Source organism: Myxine glutinosa, chromosome 4, assembly GCF_964187855.1.
Source record: "Myxine glutinosa chromosome 4, kmMyxGlut1.1, whole genome shotgun sequence".
NCBI lineage: Eukaryota > Metazoa > Chordata > Myxini > Myxiniformes > Myxinidae > Myxine > Myxine glutinosa.
In genome coordinates, this window is record NC_136264.1 from 131624701 (window position 1) to 131644099 (window position 19399).

At 46.7% G+C, this 19399-nt stretch overlaps 1 protein-coding gene across 1 annotated transcript in view; it reads right to left on the reverse strand.

Moving 5' to 3' along the window:
* Positions 1-12397: 12397 nt before the first annotated feature.
* LOC137425222 (uncharacterized) overlaps positions 12398-19399 on the reverse strand; it is a 48453-nt gene continuing 41451 nt past the window's right edge. Inside the window, exon 4 of the mRNA XM_068113419.2 lies at positions 12398-16588. Within this exon, the coding sequence (XP_067969520.2) occupies positions 12618-16588 (3971 nt within the window). The 3' untranslated portion in view covers positions 12398-12617. The remainder of the gene's footprint in view (positions 16589-19399) is intronic.

Here is a 19399-nt window from a genome sequence, read left to right on the forward strand (position 1 = left end):
GGATTCCTTGTCCCTGAAAATATAGGTTTAGTATATTTTAAAAAGTTTTTAGGGTAATTAGAGGCAGAAATAGAACAAAATATGTATTTTACAGTGGCCATTTTGAAAATCCAAAATGGCCGCCATACAGGTATCTCTCCAAATGTAAACATTGATTTTTAGTTTCCTTATGCTATAACCTTTCCAAAAATGTATAGGTTTGCTAATCTACCATGATTTTGAACAAAATATAATTTATTGACATAGTGAACCTGACTATTACTAGGAAATTTGAATCGGTGTTCATGAAGTTTAGCAATGGAGGGTTGGTATGGAAAGTCATATAAACCATTTGGCCTGACAAAGGCTGCATTCGTCTCATTCTCTTAATAAAGGAACACACACATTGCATTCTTTGTACATAAAAGTTTAAGCTCATAGAGGGAGAAGCCTCACCGTGTTTACAGGAAATGGAACTCACCTTGAGAAAGTTGATCTCCAATCAAGGTTTCAACACATTAGTGCACAGTAGCTGCATCAGTCACTTTGAACTTTATTCCATTGATTTGGTGGTTCAATACATACTGAAGACTACGGTAATGTATCATTTCTCTCTTGTGAATGCCGCAATGCTGGATGACACAAAATGCATTACAGAAGTGAAGGAATGTTGTTCAGGGCTGTTATGTGTGTATGCATTATGACCCAAACCAGTCAATGGTTTCAATGGTCTATGCACCTGTTAACACGTACATCCACTGCTTGGATCAGGTTTGAAACTTTCAGCTTTTACATGCCCCACTGGATCCCCAAGCACAAGACCATTTGGAGGTGTACCTGTTGCCTGTACACTGTACAGTTGTCCAACCTGGTTTTTGTGGGTCACTTAAAACCAGTAAATGCACCACCAAGCATTTCTCATGCTGAGAACTTGATTCGTGCAGACAGTTTTCATTGTCGTGATAAAATCTGGATCTACCCCAAATGATATGTTCAGTAGAGAATGTATGACACGAAGCACGCCATGCGTACAGACAACCCAAAGTAGCACAGAGATCCAACAAAGGGGCCAAATTTGCAATAATTACAACTTCCACAATACACAAAGTTGATGGATAAAGTTGATGGACTCTTCCCTTCCCGAACCACCTGCTCCACCTCCTCAGCAGAGAAGCCCGTGAGCGGTACCCCATTTTCCAACCTGTGATCCTAGCTTACCAGGAAATCTTCACTATCATTGTCAACATCCCCCGGACCCTGAGAAAAGAGACGGGTGAAATGTCGCACCACAGCAGCCTCCATATCAAACCATGACTCTAAAAGTGCCCCCTCCTCCACCAATCCCATCATGCATGCCCTCTTCTTAACTAATTTGCGAAAGAAAGGGGACGAACATGTCTCCTCCCTTTCTCTCCGCAACCCACTCCTAAATTGGACACGTTGAGCCTGTTGAGAGAAAAACTTCCCAATCTGCTGTTTTAACTCCCCGATTTCTTTGTCAACATCAAACTCATACATCTTCAGCTTACATAATCTTTGCAAGCACGCCGACCTGGCCTGAAAGGACCGAGAAGCCCTCTCACTTGCCATCCGAGCAACCCTCTGGAAAGAATATTTGACCCGAACCTTAACTTCTTCCCACAATTCCCTCACAGACCCAAACAGAGGAATAAACGTCTTCCAGGCTTTGATTTTAGCGGCAACTAATAATCTTACCCCAGGACGTTCCAACAATGAGGTATTAAGCCTCCAAGCCCCTTTACCCCAAAATAAAAAATCATCAAAAGAAAAGTACGTTAAGCAAATAATGATCTTAAAAACTATTCCAAATTCTATGTAAATCCACCAACGTCACTTCTTTTGACACAAAAACATAATCTAACCTTGACCTCTGCGACCCCCCTGCATTAGTCCATGTGTACCCTGGGTCTTCGCTACAACAGTCGCGAAAAACGTCTTTCAACTTCGAAACATCCGCTCATCAAAAATAGTTTGACCATCACCACTTAGCCAGGTCTTTTTCAAGGTACCCACAGAGGTTACCTTCGCCACCCGTTTACCCCTCCACCGCACCACCCTCAATGGATCAAGTTCATTCCCCTTGTCCATCTGCTCCTCCAATTCCTCTTCACCTTCTCGAGTCCCAAAACCCCCTTTCACCTCCAATACTGGGGATACCACCACACACCCTGCCCCAGCATCCTTCAATGCTCCAGCCGCCTCCTTAACTGTCCCCTGTTCCGCCACTTGCCCACTCAGTGGCCCGTTCCGACTCAGCGGCCCGTTCCGCCACTTGCCCACTCAGTGGCCCGTTCCACCACTTGCCCACTCACAGCGGCCCATTCCACCTCAGCGGCCCGTTCTGCCACTTGCCCACTCACAGCGGCCCGTTCCCCCACTTGCCCACTCACAGTGGCCCGTTCCCCCACTTGCCCACTCACAGCGGCCCGTTCCCCCACTTGCCCACTCACAGCGGCCCGTTCCCCCACTTGCCCACTCACAGCGGCCCATTCCCCCATTTGCCCACTCACAGCGGCCCGTTCCCCCACTTGCCCACTCACAGCGGCCCGTTCCCCCACTTGCCCGCTCACAGCGGCCCGTTCCCCCACTTACCCGCTCGCAGCGGCCCGTTCCCCACTTGCCCGCTCGCAGCGGCCCGTTCCCCACTTGCCCGCTCGCAGCGGCCCGTTCCCCCACTTGCCCACTCGCAGCGGCCCGTTCCCCCACTTGCCCGCTCGCAGCGGCCCGTTCCCCCACTTGCCCGCTCGCAGCGGCCCGTTCCCCCACTTGCCCGCTCGCAGCGGCCCGTTCCCCCACTTGCCCGCTCGCAGCGGCCCGTTCCCCCACTTGCCCGCTCGCAGCGGCCCGTTCCCCCACTTGCCCGCTCGCAGCGGCCCGTTCCCCCACTTGCCCGCTCGCAGCGGCCCGTTCCCCCACTTGCCCGCTCGCAGCGGCCCATTCCCCCACTTGCCCGCTCGCACCGGCCCGTTCCCCCACTTGCCCGCTCGCAGCGGCCCTTTCCCCCACTTGGCCCCTCACAGCGGCCCTTTCCCCCACTTTCCCGCTCACAGCGGCCCGTTCCCCCACTTGCCCGCTCACAGCGGCCCGTTCCCCCACTTGCCCGCTCACAGCGGCCCGTTCCCCCACTTGCCCGCTCACAGCGGACCGTTCCCCCACTTGCCCACTCACAGCGGCCCGTTCCCCCACTTGCCCACTCACAGCGGCCCGTTCCCCCACTTGCCCACTCACAGCGGCCCGTTCCCCCACTTGCCCACTCACAGCGGCCCGTTCCCCCACTTGCCCACTCACAGCGGCCCGTTCCCCCACTTGCCCACTCACAGCGGCCCGTTCCCCCACTTGCCCACTCACAGCGGCCCGTTCCCCCACTTGCCAACTCTTGCGCAGTGATCTACAACGATCGACATCGACTGGAAATCTGCTGCATTGATCTCCGACAAGAAACACCCGCTCCTGAAGGGAGCGGCAAGGAAGTGTTTTTTTGTTTTTGTTTTTTTCTTCCAGACAAGTTGTACAACTTCAGGGAGGGAGATTAATTAATGGAAAAAAAAACCCCACTCTAATCTATTCTATATTATAATAGCCGTAGATGATTCTGTCTGTCTGTCTGTCTGTCTATCTGTTGGGTGTCTGTCCGGGGTGTGGCTTACTCGGTTTGCAGAGTAGCTCCACCCATAGCTCCACCCATTCTGGGAGTGGCTATAAACAAATATCCACCATTTTATTAACTCGCATAGCTTTGAGTCCTGTTTTGTAGGCCCGTGGTGTCTTGCTCTCCCCCAGTTTTATTTCAAATCAAATTCGATAAATCATTTCATTTTTCACAGTCGCTAACATAGTTTTAGACTCGGTTGAAAAAAAACGGGAAGAAAATCCGATGAAAGTTGCCGTTTATAGAACGAAATGAATTCTCAAAGGCCTGTAACTTCAAGGCCATTGAGTCTCTCTCACGCCTTTATCTCCAATCTAACTCACCATATGATTTCATTTTTATCGATGGTTTTACTTTTAGACTCGGTGTCAGCAATAATTGAGAACAATCCACACACGCGGGAAAATGCAGAGATATATTTTTTAAAATCGCGTCATGGTGTATCATACACCGCCCAACATGACACCGCCGGCAATGTGTCGATATATATTAAAAATTCGCTTTTGCTTTTCCGTTATGATATATTACTATTTCGTTTGATGATAGTCGTCACAAAAACGTCAACAATGATGCCGACATATATTTCTTCGTTTTTATTTCATTCAACATATTAGCCGGAAGTAAAATATGTTTCAGGAAATTACCGAGAGATATTTCTTCGTTTTTTTTATTAGTTATGTGCGCATACACTTTAAATAGGTTTATTTGAAATCTTTAATTTTCCACAAACATTCCACACACGCGGGAAAATGCAGAGATATATTTTTTAAAATCGCGTCATGGTGTATCATACACCGCCCAACATGACACCGACGGCAATGTGTCGATATCTATTTTAAATTCGATATATCATTTCATTTTTCACAGTCGCTAACATAGTTTTAGACTCGGTTGAAAAAAAACGAGAAGAAAATCCGATGAAAGTTGCCGTTTATAGAACGAAATGAATTCTCAAATGCCTGTAACTTCAAGGCCATTGAGTCTCTCTCACGCCTTTATCTCCAATCTAACTCACCATATGATTTCATTTTTATCGATGGTTTTAGAGTCGGTGTCAGCAATAATTGAGAACATTCCACACACGCGGGAAAATGCAGATATATTTTTTAAAATCGCGTCATGGTGTATCATACACCGCCTAACATGACACCGACGGCAACGTGTCGATACATATTAAAAATTCGATATATCATTTCATTTTTCACAGTCGCTAACATAGTTTTCGACTCGGTTGAAAAAAAACGGGAAGGAAATCCAATGAAAGTTGCCGTTTATAGAACGAAATGAATTCTCAAACGCCTGTAACTTCAACTTCAAGGCCATTGAGTCTCTCTCACGCCTTTATCTCCAATCTAACTCACCATATGATTTCATTTTTATCGATGGTTTTGGACTCGGTGTCAGCAATAATTGAGAACATTCCACACACGCGGGAAAATGCAGAGATATATTTTTAAAAATCGCGTCATGGTGTATCATACACCGCCCAACATGACACCGACGGCAACGTGTCGATATATATTAAAAATTCGCTTTTGCTTTTCCGTTAAGATATATTACTTTTTCGTTTGATGACAGTCGTCACAAAAACGTCAACAATGATGCCGACATATATTTCTTCGTTTTTATTTAATTCAACATTATTAGCCGGAAGTAAAATATGTTTCAGGAAATTACCGAGAGATATTTCTTCGTTTTTTAAAATTAGTTATGTGCGAATACACTTTAAATAGGTTTATTTGAAATCTTTAATTTTCCACAATATAATTTACTTGCCATTTATCATTTGATGATTACGAGACAAATTCCTCTTGAGGATCGTGACAATTCATGCGCTGCGTGGAAACTTCTATTTCCAAAATGAATGAGACGATCGATGAAGAACGCAGACTTGAACAGGATGCAGCAAGAAAACGAATGAGAGGGGCGAACGAGTCCATCGACGAACGTCAATGCAAACTTGCGGGGTCACCCGTGGGAATCCCACGGGCATGGATGTGTGTGACATTTCGACATATTGAGTTATATGCTGCACATTCATTTTTACAAAATGGTTACTGGCAAGTCATCAGATCCAGAAATGGTGTAAAAACCACCGTTTAGAGGCCATTTTTCCCCGCAAAGCGGGGGTTGGCCTTTTCGGGGACCGTGGTAGTTGTTGTTTTTTTGTCCCCTTTTTGAAGCAATGTTTTACGGCCGGATGCCCTTCCTGACGCCAACCCTTTTTGCCGCCTTCAACGACAAACAGGGAATTACCAGTGAACTGGTACTCAATTAGCCGACCTCGGAAGGATGACAGGCTGAGTCAACCCCCCTGGCATTAATTCGGCGATCGACCGAGATTCGAACCCAGGATCCTAAGCCGGCACCCTAGCCGCTAGCCCAACACCAGAAATGGTGTCATGAACACAATTTATTTACGCACAAGCACAAAAGCAAGACGGGCCGATTTCCGATTCCGACGGGCCGACGGGCGAGACGGGCCGATTTCCGATTCCGACGGGCCGATTTGGAGCAAGAAAAAGAACGAGACGGGAGAAAAAGGAGAGAAACGAGACGGGGAAAGCCGATTGGAGAGGCGAGTGAGGCGCGATTGGAGAGGAGTGTGAGGCGCGATTGGAGAGGAGTGTGAGGCACGATTGGAGAGGAGTGTGAGGCGTGATTGGAGAGGAGTGTCAGGCACGATTGGAGAGGAGTGATTGGAGGGGAGTGTGAGGCACGATTGGAGAGGAGTGTGAGGCACGATTGGAGAGGAGTGTGAGGCGCGATTGGAGAGGAGTGTGAGGCGCGATTGGAGAGGAGTGTGAGGCGCGATTGGAGAGGCGTGTGAAGGATTGCAGAGGAGAGGAGTGTGAGGGATTGGAGAGGTGAGGGATTGGAAAGGAGAGGGATGTGAGGGTTTGGAGAGGAGAGGAGTGCTAGGTGGAGAGAGGAGAGTGTCAGGTGGAGACAGGAGAGTGTCAGGTGGAGACAGGAGAGTGTCAGGTGGAGAGGAGTGAGGGGTCACATATTATGTGAAATAACTAAATTCACACCATTTCTGGATCTGATGACTTGCCAGTAACCATTTTGTAAAAATGAATGTGCAGCATATAACTCAATATGTCGAAATGTCACACACATCCATGCCCATGGGATTCCCACGGGTGACCCCGCTAGTCTATATTATAATAGCCGTAGATGATTCTGTCTGTCTGTCTGTCTATCTGTTGGGTGTCTGTCCGGGGTGTGGCTTACTCGGTTTGCAGAGTAGCTCCACCCATTCTGGGAGTGGCTTCATATAATTATAAACAAATATCCACCATTTTATTAACTCGCATAGCTTTGAGTCCTGTTTTGTAGGCCCGTGGTGTCTTGCTCTCCCCCAGTTTTATTTCAAATCAAATTCGATAAATCATTTCATTTTTCACAGTCGCTAACATAGTTTTAGACTCGGTTGAAAAAAAACGGGAAGAAAATCCGATGAAAGTTGCCGTTTATAGAACGAAATGAATTCTCAAAGGCCTGTAACTTCAAGGCCATTGAGTCTCTCTCACGCCTTTATCTCCAATCTAACTCACCATATGATTTCATTTTTATCGATGGTTTTACTTTTAGACTCGGTGTCAGCAATAATTGAGAACAATCCACACACGCGGGAAAATGCAGAGATATATTTTTTAAAATCGCGTCATGGTGTATCATACACCGCCCAACATGACACCGCCGGCAATGTGTCGATATATATTAAAAATTCGCTTTTGCTTTTCCGTTATGATATATTACTATTTCGTTTGATGATAGTCGTCACAAAAACGTCAACAATGATGCCGACATATATTTCTTCGTTTTTATTTCATTCAACATATTAGCCGGAAGTAAAATATGTTTCAGGAAATTACCGAGAGATATTTCTTCGTTTTTTTTATTAGTTATGTGCGCATACACTTTAAATAGGTTTATTTGAAATCTTTAATTTTCCACAAACATTCCACACACGCGGGAAAATGCAGAGATATATTTTTTAAAATCGCGTCATGGTGTATCATACACCGCCCAACATGACACCGACGGCAATGTGTCGATATCTATTTTAAATTCGATATATCATTTCATTTTTCACAGTCGCTAACATAGTTTTAGACTCGGATGAAAAAAAACGAGAAGAAAATCCGATGAAAGTTGCCGTTTATAGAACGAAATGAATTCTCAAATGCCTGTAACTTCAAGGCCATTGAGTCTCTCTCACGCCTTTATCTCCAATCTAACTCACCATATGATTTCATTTTTATCGATGGTTTTAGAGTCGGTGTCAGCAATAATTGAGAACATTCCACACACGCGGGAAAATGCAGATATATTTTTTAAAATCGCGTCATGGTGTATCATACACCGCCTAACATGACACCGACGGCAACGTGTCGATACATATTAAAAATTCGATATATCATTTCATTTTTCACAGTCGCTAACATAGTTTTCGACTCGGTTGAAAAAAAACGGGAAGGAAATCCAATGAAAGTTGCCGTTTATAGAACGAAATGAATTCTCAAACGCCTGTAACTTCAACTTCAAGGCCATTGAGTCTCTCTCACGCCTTTATCTCCAATCTAACTCACCATATGATTTCATTTTTATCGATGGTTTTGGACTCGGTGTCAGCAATAATTGAGAACATTCCACACACGCGGGAAAATGCAGAGATATATTTTTAAAAATCGCGTCATGGTGTATCATACACCGCCCAACATGACACCGACGGCAACGTGTCGATATATATTAAAAATTCGCTTTTGCTTTTCCGTTAAGATATATTACTTTTTCGTTTGATGACAGTCGTCACAAAAACGTCAACAATGATGCCGACATATATTTCTTCGTTTTTATTTAATTCAACATTATTAGCCGGAAGTAAAATATGTTTCAGGAAATTACCGAGAGATATTTCTTCGTTTTTTAAAATTAGTTATGTGCGAATACACTTTAAATAGGTTTATTTGAAATCTTTAATTTTCCACAATATAATTTACTTGCCATTTATCATTTGATGATTACGAGACAAATTCCTCTTGAGGATCGTGACAATTCATGCGCTGCGTGGAAACTTCTATTTCCAAAATGAATGAGACGATCGATGAAGAACGCAGACTTGAACAGGATGCAGCAAGAAAACGAATGAGACGGGCGAACGAGTCCATCGACGAACGTCAATGCAAACTTGCGGGGTCACCCGTGGGAATCCCACGGGCATGGATGTGTGTGACATTTCAACATATTGAGTTAGATGCTGCACATTCATTTTTACAAAATGGTTACTGGCAAGTCATCAGATCCAGAAATGGTGTAAAAACCACCGTTTAGAGGCCATTTTTCCCCGCAAAGCGGGGGTTGGCCTTTTCGGGGACCGTGGTAGTTGTTGTTTTTTTGTCCCCTTTTTGAAGCAATGTTTTACGGCCGGATGCCCTTCCTGACGCCAACCCTTTTTGCCGCCTTCAACGACAAACAGGGAATTACCAGTGAACTGGTACTCAATTAGCCGACCTCGGAAGGATGACAGGCTGAGTCAACCCCCCTGGCATTAATTCGGCGATCGACCGAGATTCGAACCCAGGATCCTATAAGCCGGCACCCTAGCCGCTAGCCCAACACCAGAAATGGTGTCATGAACACAATTTATTTACGCACAAGCACAAAAGCAAGACGGGCCGATTTCCGATTCCGACGGGCCGACGGGCGAGACGGGCCGATTTCCGATTCCGACGGGCCGATTTGGAGCAAGAAAAAGAACGAGACGGGAGAAAAAGGAGAGAAACGAGACGGGGAAAGCCGATTGGAGAGGCGAGTGAGGCGCGATTGGAGAGGAGTGTGAGGCACGATTGGAGAGGAGTGTGAGGCACGATTGGAGAGGAGTGAGAGGCGTGATTGGAGAGGAGTGTGAGGCACGATTGGAGAGGAGTGATTGGAGGGGAGTGTGAGGCACGATTGGAGAGGAGTGTGAGGCACGATTGGAGAGGAGTGTGAAGCGCGATTGGAGAGGAGTGTGAGGCGCGATTGGAGAGGAGTGTGAGGCGCGATTGGAGAGGCGTGTGAAGGATTGGAGAGGAGAGGAGTGTGAGGGATTGGAGAGGTGAGGGATTGGAAAGGAGAGGGATGTGAGGGTTTGGAGAGGAGAGGAGTGCTAGGTGGAGAGAGGAGAGTGTCAGGTGGAGACAGGAGAGTGTCAGGTGGAGACAGGAGAGTGTCAGGTGGAGAGGAGTGAGGGGTCACATATTATGTGAAATAAATAAATTGTGTTCATCACACCATTTCTGGATCTGATGCCTTGCCAGTAACCATTTTGTAAAAATGAATGTGCAGCATATAACTCAATATGTCGAAATGTCACACACATCCATGCCCGTGGGATTCCCACGGGTGACCCCGCTAGTGAGTTATATTCTCTGTATCATTACCAGCATGGGTATTGGGTAATGTAAACTCGGTTATTGGCAGGACACCACGAGCTTCAAAACCAATGAAATACAACAGGACTCATTGGTTAAAATCACAAACCAAAAGGGGGGAAGATGGGGAAAAGAGGGGTAGAGACGGAAGGAAAAGGGCGGAAAGACAGGGGGAAAGAGGGGTGGAGAGACAGGGGGAAAGAGAGAGGGGGAAAGAGAGAGGGGGAAAGAGGGGTGGAGAGACAGGGGGAAAGAGGGGTGTAGAGACAGGGGGAAAGAGGGGTGTAGAGACAGGGGGAAAGAGGGGTGTAGAGACAGGGGGAAAGAGGGGTGGAGAGACGGGGGAAAGAGGGGTGGAGAGACAGGGGGAAAGAGGGGTGGAGAGACAGGGGGAAAGAGGGGTGGAGAGACGGGGGAAAAGGGTGGAGATGGGGGGAAAGGGGTGGAGAGACGGGGGGAAAGGGGTGGAGAGACGGGGGGGAAAGGGATGGAGAGACGGGGAGGGAAAGGGGTGGAGAGACGGGGGGAAAGGGGTGGAGAGACGGGGGGAAAGGGGTGGAGAGACGGGGGGAAAGGGGTGGAGAGACGGGGGGAAAGGGGTGGAGAGACGGGGGGAAAGGGGAGGAGAGACGGGGGAAAGGGGTGGAGAGAGGGGGAAAGGGGTGGAGAGACAGGGGGAAAGGGGTGGAGAGACAGGGGGAAAGGGGTGGAGAGACAGGGGGAAAGGGGCGGAGAGACAGGGGGAAAGGGGCGGAGAGACAGGGGGAAAGGGGCGGAGAGACAGGGGGAAAGGGGTGGAGAGATGGGGGAAAAGGGGTGGAGAGACAGGGGGAAAGGGGTGGAGAGACAGGGGGAAAGGGGTGGAGAGACAGAGGGAATGGGGTGGAGAGACAGGGGGAAGGGGGTGGAGAGACAGGGGGAAGGGGGTGGAGAGACAGGGGGAAAGGGGTGGAGAGACAGGGGGAAAGGGGTGGAGAGACAGGGGGAAAGGGGTGGAGAGACAGAGGGAAAGGGGTGGAGAGACAGGGGGAAGGGGGTGGAGAGACAGGGGGAAAGGGGTGGAGAGACAGGGGGAAAGGGGCGGAGAGACAGGGGGAAAGGGGTGGAGAGACAGGGGGAAAGGGGTGGAGAGATAGGGGGAAAGGGGTGGAGAGATAGGGGGAAAGGGGTGGAGAGATGGGGGAAAGGGGTGGAGAGATGGGGGAAAAGGGGTGGAGAGACAGGGGGAAAGGGGTGGAGAGACAGGGGGAAAGGGGTGGAGAGACAGAGGGAATGGGGTGGAGAGACAGGGGGAAGGGGGTGGAGAGACAGGGGGAAGGGGGTGGAGAGACAGGGGGAAAGGGGTGGAGAGACAGGGGGAAAGGGGTGGAGAGACAGGGGGAAAGGGGTGGAGAGACAGGGGGAAAGGGGTGGAGAGACAGGGGGAAAGGGGTGGAGAGACAGGGGGAAAGGGGTGGAGAGACAGGGGGAAAGGGGTGGAGACAGGGAAAGGGGAGGGGCGAGAAAGGAAAAAAGGAATAGAGAAAGGAAAATGAGGAAAGGAAAGTAGAATGTGGAAAGGGAAGGAGACAGATGTAGATAAAGAAATGTGGAGTGATTATATAGATATAGTGATGGAGTGACAGAGAGATTATATAGAGATAGAGATTGTAGAGAGAAAAACGAAGATCAGCTGATCATTGATTGGATGCAAGTGAGATACTTTGACCTTTCAGGAAATCTAAAAGTTACATTTGCTGCTTAATGGTGTATTTCTTTCATCGAATAAAACAAAATGGGGCAAAATATGATATCCGTCATAATTCTGAGGTTTTGGAATTCGTTTCACTTTGAAATAAAATTTCTACAGCTGTTCAAATGTCATTATTAGCAGAGTTTTGTGATCTTACTTTATGCAACCGTTGTCACATTTCTGAGGAAATAAAAGGCAAGACCTCATTCCCATGAACAATCTTGGTGACGGAAAAACATGAAAGTGAAACAAGGACAGATATGAGATGATGATGTCAACTGCAAGGACAGATCCACTCCTGCATCATCACATGCATATGTATGCCGAAGCAGTTTCTTGACTATTGGGCACAATCCTGGTCGGGGCATCACTCCTACGCAGGACATTCGAATGGCACATTCATCCCAGTAAGCTGGTACTCATTTTGCCGACCTTGGACGGAGACCGGCTGGGTCAACCCCACCTGGTGTTAATTCAACGACTGACTGGGATTTGAACTCACACCGACAATCCCAAGCCAGCACCCTAACCGTTAAGCCAAACACCAGGCGAAGATAGGAGAAGGGAGACTGATATCAAATCTGAAAAGAAGCATTTAAAAATTGCAAATTTATTGTCAAAAGAAAAAAAAAACATTTCTAATTACATCAATACTATCACAATATTGGATACATACACGACATTTCAAATCAAAGAGTCGGACAAAGTCAAACAGAGTTGCACAGTTTCTGGAAAGTCACAAGACCTCAGGAAATTGGCAAAAAATTGGGAAATTAAAGTAAAACACAGCACTGCAACTGATGGATTTGGCAACTTACAAATCTTCGTCTTGTCGTTTCACTCTTTCTTCCAAACTCCTCGAGATTCTCTCCACTACGGCCTCAATAGCCGCCTCGACTCCCTGTGTGTCTCCATCGGATTCTGCATCACCCATCTCATCCTTTGCTGCTTTTCCTTCCCCAAAATCACTTCTTCCACTCTCATCTTTCCAGGAACTCTCCATTAGAAAGTCGAGTCCAACCCATTCTCTCTCACTCTCTACTGGCTCTGGAACTCCAGAGCTTGAAATACCTCGGCCTCTTCCTCGTCCCCTGCCCCTCCCTCGGCCTCTAGCTGTACCTCTGCCTCTGCCTCTGCCTCTGCCTCTTCCTCTGCCCTTGCCCTTGCCTTCACCCCAACTTTTTCCTCTTTTACCTTGCAATGGAAAAATAACAGGGATTTCTGATTTTAGTTTTTGTCTTTCAATTTTCCCGAAATTTGCCTTCTTTTTGGCCTTTTTAAAGAGGCCTTCCTCCATACTTTGCTTTCTTTTTTTCGTATTTCCTGAACTGGTTAACTCCAAATCTTTCTCCAAGTTTGTTTCTATTTCTTCCCAACTATCCTCTTCCACCTTTCTTTTCAGATTTTTACATTTGGTCACAGTTTTGGCATTCTTAAACTTTTTCTTCTTTTTATCATGACCAATTATCATTTGCATCTTCAAATCCTCATCAGCTTTCTTAGTAAAAGAAGGGTCCCCACCTGCTTCATCTCCCTGATTATTCCTATCACTCTCTCTTTCCCCAATGCTCCTCCCAGTATCCTCTTCTTTACCCTCACTGTCCACATCACTGATAGCTGGAAAAACCTCGCCACCCCTTACCTTAAGTGTGACTTTCAGGCTCGGCCTTTCTCCACTTGTACTATCCCAATTTCCACACAATTTATCTTTGTCAATCTCCCTATCGCTGTCCCCGTCACTTTCCTTTTTTTGCGCCCACGATTCTGCCTCCCCCAGTGGTGAAGTCACCTCATGGCTACTCAAGAACTCATCAAAAAATCGCTCAATTTCACGGAGGTCTCTCTCTCTTTTTGCTCGTCCTCTGCTCCTGCCTCCTCTCCGGCTTCCCCTTCCTCTCAAGGTTTTCGGTCCTCTCCCCATTTCTAATTTTTGCCCAGCCATTTCAAACTCATTATTTAAATCTACACCTCTGCTATGCATAACCCTGCTTCGTGGCCTACCTCTCCCTCTCCCTCTCCCTCTCACCCTCATAATTCCTCTTCCTCTTTTCTCATTCTTCATTACAAATCCTACTCTTTCTTTAACATTATTTTTTCCCTTGTCCTTATTTGGGTCATTTGATTTGTCGCTGTCACCATTTGACCGATCACTATATGCTTCTTCAGATATCTCTGTGTCCAACCATTCAGACACATCACTCTCTCCTCCATCAGATCCTCCACTCCCTGCCCCAGACCTCTCACTTTCTACGACCACAGAGCTCTCGCTTTCACCTGCTCCAGGTTTATGGCTTATGACTGCAGCACTTTTCCCACTCTCCACTCCCACTGATTCCTCACTTACAGCCCTCTCAGACCCCTTGCTCACAGCTCCCCCAGATCCCTCACTCTCTACACCTGTGGATTCGTTGCTTTCAATGTCCCTGGATTCCATATTTTTCTCCCTCCTAAATTTGCTGATTTCAATAGTAGATCTCCTGCTCTTTGATTCTGCAAATTCTTTGCTTTCTAAACCTTCAGACCCTTCACTATCTGCCCCTGCAGAACGCTCGCTTTTGACCCCTGCAGAAACCGCACTTTCCAGGCCCGCAGAAACCTCGCTTTCCAAACCTGCAGAAACCTCACTTTCCAATCCTGCAGAAACCTCGCTTCCCAAACCCGCAGAAACCTCGCTTCCCAAACCCGCAGAAACCTCGCTTCCCAAACCCGCAGAAACCTCGCTTCCCAAACCCGCAGAAACCTCGCTTCCCAAACCCGCAGAAACCTCGCTTCCCAAACCCACAGAAGCCTCGCTTCCCAAACCCGCAGAAGCCTCGCTTCCCAAACCCGCAGAAACCTCGCTTCCCAAAGCCGCAGAAACCTCGCTTCCCAAAGCCGCAGAAACCTCGCTTCCCAAAGCCGCAGAAACCTCGCTTCCCAAAGCCGCAGAAACCTCGCTTCCCAAAGCCGCAGAAACCTCGCTTCCCAAACTTGCAGAAACCTCGCTTTCCAAACCCACAGAAACCTCGCTTTCTAATCCTGCAGAAATCTCACTTTCTACCTTGAATCTCTTGCTCATTGCTCCAGCAGACCTTTTTTTCACTCTTTTGAAACCCACACTCTCTATCCCTGCATCTCCCTCAGCTTTTATCCCAGCAACTTTCTTGCCCTTACCCCCAATAAATCTCTTCCTCCCTACCTCCTCATTAACATTTCTCTTGAGCTGCAGGCCCCGATCTATTTTTCGCTTTCTCTCCACCGATTCTTCACTTGCACTTTCTGCAGATTTTACACCAAGACCTGCAGATGTTTTCCTCCCTGACCCTGACCCCAAAGACAAAGACTTCTTCTTGCCCTCAATCTTCGCATATCTTTTGCCTTCAGACTTTCTACTTCCTTTGCTTTCTCCTTCCTCAAATATTTTGCTTCTTAACCTCTTGACCTTTTTTCTTTTTTCTTTTACTCCTTCTGCCATACCACCCTCACTGGCCCCAGAGTCTTTACTTTTTTTTCCAATTGTTTTCTCCTGATGCTCCTCAATCTCTGTAGAAAAGGTAGATGAAGAAAGTGGAGAGAAATTGCAAGTTTGCAAAGAGGATATTTTAGGTGTTGTATCCTGCTGCAGGCAATCCACCTTGTATCCAGCTTGCTCTAAGCCCTCCAATCCCTTCTCTGTGGACCCCCACATCTCACTCTCCTTTTCTACTGGTCCTATATTACATGTTTCTTTACTTCTCTTCACTTTTAATGCCTCTTCTTTCACTCCAATGTCCATGCTAAGTGGAGTGACCATCTTTTTACTCCTCTTAAATTTCTTCTTCTGAAGTCCAATCTCTGTGTCAAAGTCAATGTCACCAAGTTGCTGCCTCGATTTCTTTCTCCCCTTTCTAATTCCTCTTTCCTGAAGGCTGCTGCCCCCTCTCCCTCTCTTGCTTCTGCCTCGTGGTCTTCCACGTGTTCTCCCTCTTCCTCTTCTAATATTTAAAGGTATATCATTTAAAAAATCAAAATTAAATTCAAAATTTTCACTTTTGCTACATGTTCCAAAACTATCCTTATCTTGAAGGTAAGGGGACATATTTTCACTCAGCTGACCAGGTAAGGCTTGTAAAGAGTCTGGACTCGTCTGTGTGCACTTTTCTGTTTTATCTGATTCAAATGTTTGTGTGGTGATGTCAATAGCCAGTGCTGAATCGGTCTGACAGGTCATGTCGGCAAAACTTGCTGGATATGACCGGCAAACACTTGCCACAGGATCTGTTGGATATGCCTGACAAGCAAAGTCCACACAATCTGATGGGTATGTCTGACATGCAATGTCCACTAGATCTGGTGAGCAAGATTGACAAGCAATGTTGACAAGGTCTGCTGGGTAGGCCTGACACGAGGTTTCTACAAAACGCACATACTGTGTCTGACAAGAGATTGTCGTAAAAGGTGGTGTGTATGTCTGGCAAGCAATGTCCACAATTTCTGCTGAATGCGTTTGAGTAGCACAGTCTGAAAGTCGTTGGGAGGAGTTTTTCTGACTAGAAAAATCTACCAAGTGTTTTTCTGGGTCAATGCGACTGGTAGGGTCTGTCCCAGCACTGTTTTTACAGGCCGAGGTAAGATGGGGAGAAGGAATTTCAAATGTCGGTGTTTGAAAGGGTGAAAAAGTTTTTGGGGACGAGCCTTCTTTTGGTTCTACCTCCAACCCAAGGTGTTCGGCTAATGTGGAAAGCTCAGGAAAGATGTCTGCTGGCCCACGCAGACAGCCACTGTAGCAGAAGCGTAGCAAAGGAAGCAATGTGTCAGTTGAAAAGCCTAGACAATGGGAAGTAGGGTAGAGAGAACAAAAAAAAAATTAGGCAATATGATTAGAATAGTGGAAGGGCATCTTGTTTTTATATTCATACTGTATTAAATTCCAGACACACCTACAAGAACGACGATAAATATTACGACAACAGAAATTCTTCCAGCGTGTATGGTGGAGGTTCTCACACCATAACGATAAATAGAACAGCAGATATCATCGTGAATGCTTCTAGAACATTTCGTTCGTGCAAGAACAAAAATGATATCAAGGTTTCTGATCAATCAACAGCTGTGTTTACATGTGATGTCACTCCTATGCACATTTTGGTGCCAAGATGGGGGAAAAGTAAGAGCAACTATTCTTAGAAGTTCAGAAGAACCAACTTCTTTACAAACCTCTGAGACTCTTCAAACACGTGCAGCATAATTACAGGTACCTAACTATATACTTCCCCAAAAATGAAGCGGCTATTAAACCATCTCAATCAGACTTGGTGGCATAATGGTAGAGCGTCCGCTCAGTCTCGGAGATCAATGGTACTGTTCTGAACCTGGTGGAGTTATACCAAAGACTTGATGATCAGTGTTGAAAGGATGGAGCACAGACAGACCCCATAGATTGGCTTCCACCTATAGGGTTTGGAGGAGGAACCTTAATTGTCCCGCCCGGTGAGAAGAGAAAAGCGACGTTATAAAAATGGTGTCGCCAGTACAAAGATGATGATGATGATGTCGAGTGATGCAATCCTCGGGCAATGATGGCGTGTGCAATCATATTGCCTTTCTATGGCTGGTACACACGGGTAAATGTGTGGAATAGACGGGAGGGGGGGTGGGGGGGTCACCACTCCTCTCCGTCCCTCTGCAGGTCGTTGGGGAATTCCCTCTTCCCTCTTCCGCCCGTGCTGTTGGAGTCGACTGGACTCTCATCCACTAGATATGCAGAGCCATCTGCCATTTAAACCGCATGGCTGCGGACCATTATCCTGGTAAGGGGGGCTGACAGGTACTACATCTTGCCCACGGGTGACCTGCAATTATGCAAGGCATGGGCATCCATCCCCCTGAGGTATCAGAAGACACCCGCATACCTGAACCATAAGCCAATATAAAGAGTGCTCCACCCTGGGACATTACATCACTTCCCCCAACATAGTGACAGACATTTTTTGTCTTTTTTTTTTTTTTTTGGATACTGAATCGAGGCTCGTGAAAGAGCTAACATTTACTTCACAAACAAATCAACCAGACAAACAAAATATATAAAAAGAGGGAGCGGAAGACAAGATGGGGAGAGAAGGGGAAGCACACAAACACAACATTTGAGAGCAGGGAGATGTGTGGAAGGGAGAGGGCTTGGGGGGAGGAGGCGTGGGAAGGGGGGGGGGGGGGGGAGGGAGAAGTATAAAACACAAGGACACCAAGGACTTCCAGGACAGAAGTTGGTATTTCAAAACGGCGGAGAAGGGGCCAAGTCAAACAGGCTCGGGGATACGAGGGCCGGACACAGTAGACGAAGGAAGAGCGAGGCACTGACGAGGCGCTCGGTGAGCTCAGGGCGTCCTCGTTCCTCACACTGAACTCTCCATGATGAGAAAACCTCACGCAGTTCCTGAGGGAAGATGGCAATGGAGTCCAAGATCCGGTCCAACCCCGATTGGCATCGACTCAGGAACCATTGTCTGTTTCTCCGCAGATCACTTGGCCCACATTTCTCAGGCTCCAGTCGCCATGTTCCATGGACCGATTTGCACACATCATTGACGAAAGGACCCTCAAGCAGGACCAATGTCCTTGTGTCCATCACAGCCCATGCGACACCTGCTTTCTGAATCCCGCAATCCCAAACAAGGCCGCAAGCCCGCTTTCCTCCCTCGCAGGTTCCACTTCCTTTGACAGCTTTAACTTGCCCCTTTTTGTCTTAAGTCATGTCCACTTTTGTCTCATGTGTGTACATGGTTTGTTTTTCAGCTCCTCTGCAAGCTTTAGACCCTATTAAAAATAAATAAGAAAATCTTGATCCACAATTCAGAAATTTGTCATGTGTGTGTGAGCCCTTTTTGTATTTTTGTAGTGAGACAAATTTGTCATGTGTCATTTCTATTTAAGAAAAGAAAACCCAAGTCGTCAACACCCTCTATACATTGACCATCCATTTAGTCCAAAGGCAGTTTAAGAATGGCCAGTCATTAATTTACACCAAATCACTCCATAAAGACGACCCGGACTGCTGCTGCTGTGGAAGCAGAATACTTATTCTACAATGCTTCTTGTTGAAAAAGAGAATTTTGACCATATAAGGTAATGCCAAGCCCCAGAGACCATGTGATTGCCTGCAAAGTATTTTGGGTAATGCTGAGTGTAACAAAAGGGGAATGCTGAGCACCTCTGTGTTTAAGACGTTTTATAATGTACGAGCTACTCATGAGATAAGATCACAGAGTCTGCAGTGTGCTAATATCTGATCAAACATCTGGTGTTTACTCATAGAATCCTTAATCTCAGCATGTGTGGAAACAACCGTTCAATCATTTAGTGAAATGGTGTCTTTCGCAAAGAGTAGGCGAGTTATCGCCGGCATTTTCTTACTAAATTCACAGTTCTCGCCGGACCATTTCTCTTTACGACAAACTGCTGAGTATAATCCTTTGTTACTGTTAAAATTCCTACAGCGGCAATGGCAAACCAGCTTTGGTTTAATTCCTCATGAGCCAAGGCAAAGGCAACCCATTCAGTGTAATGTTTCATGTAACTGTGTTTCTTTGTAAATGAAATAATCCATCTTGTACTTTGTGGTAATAGTGAATGCATCAGAAT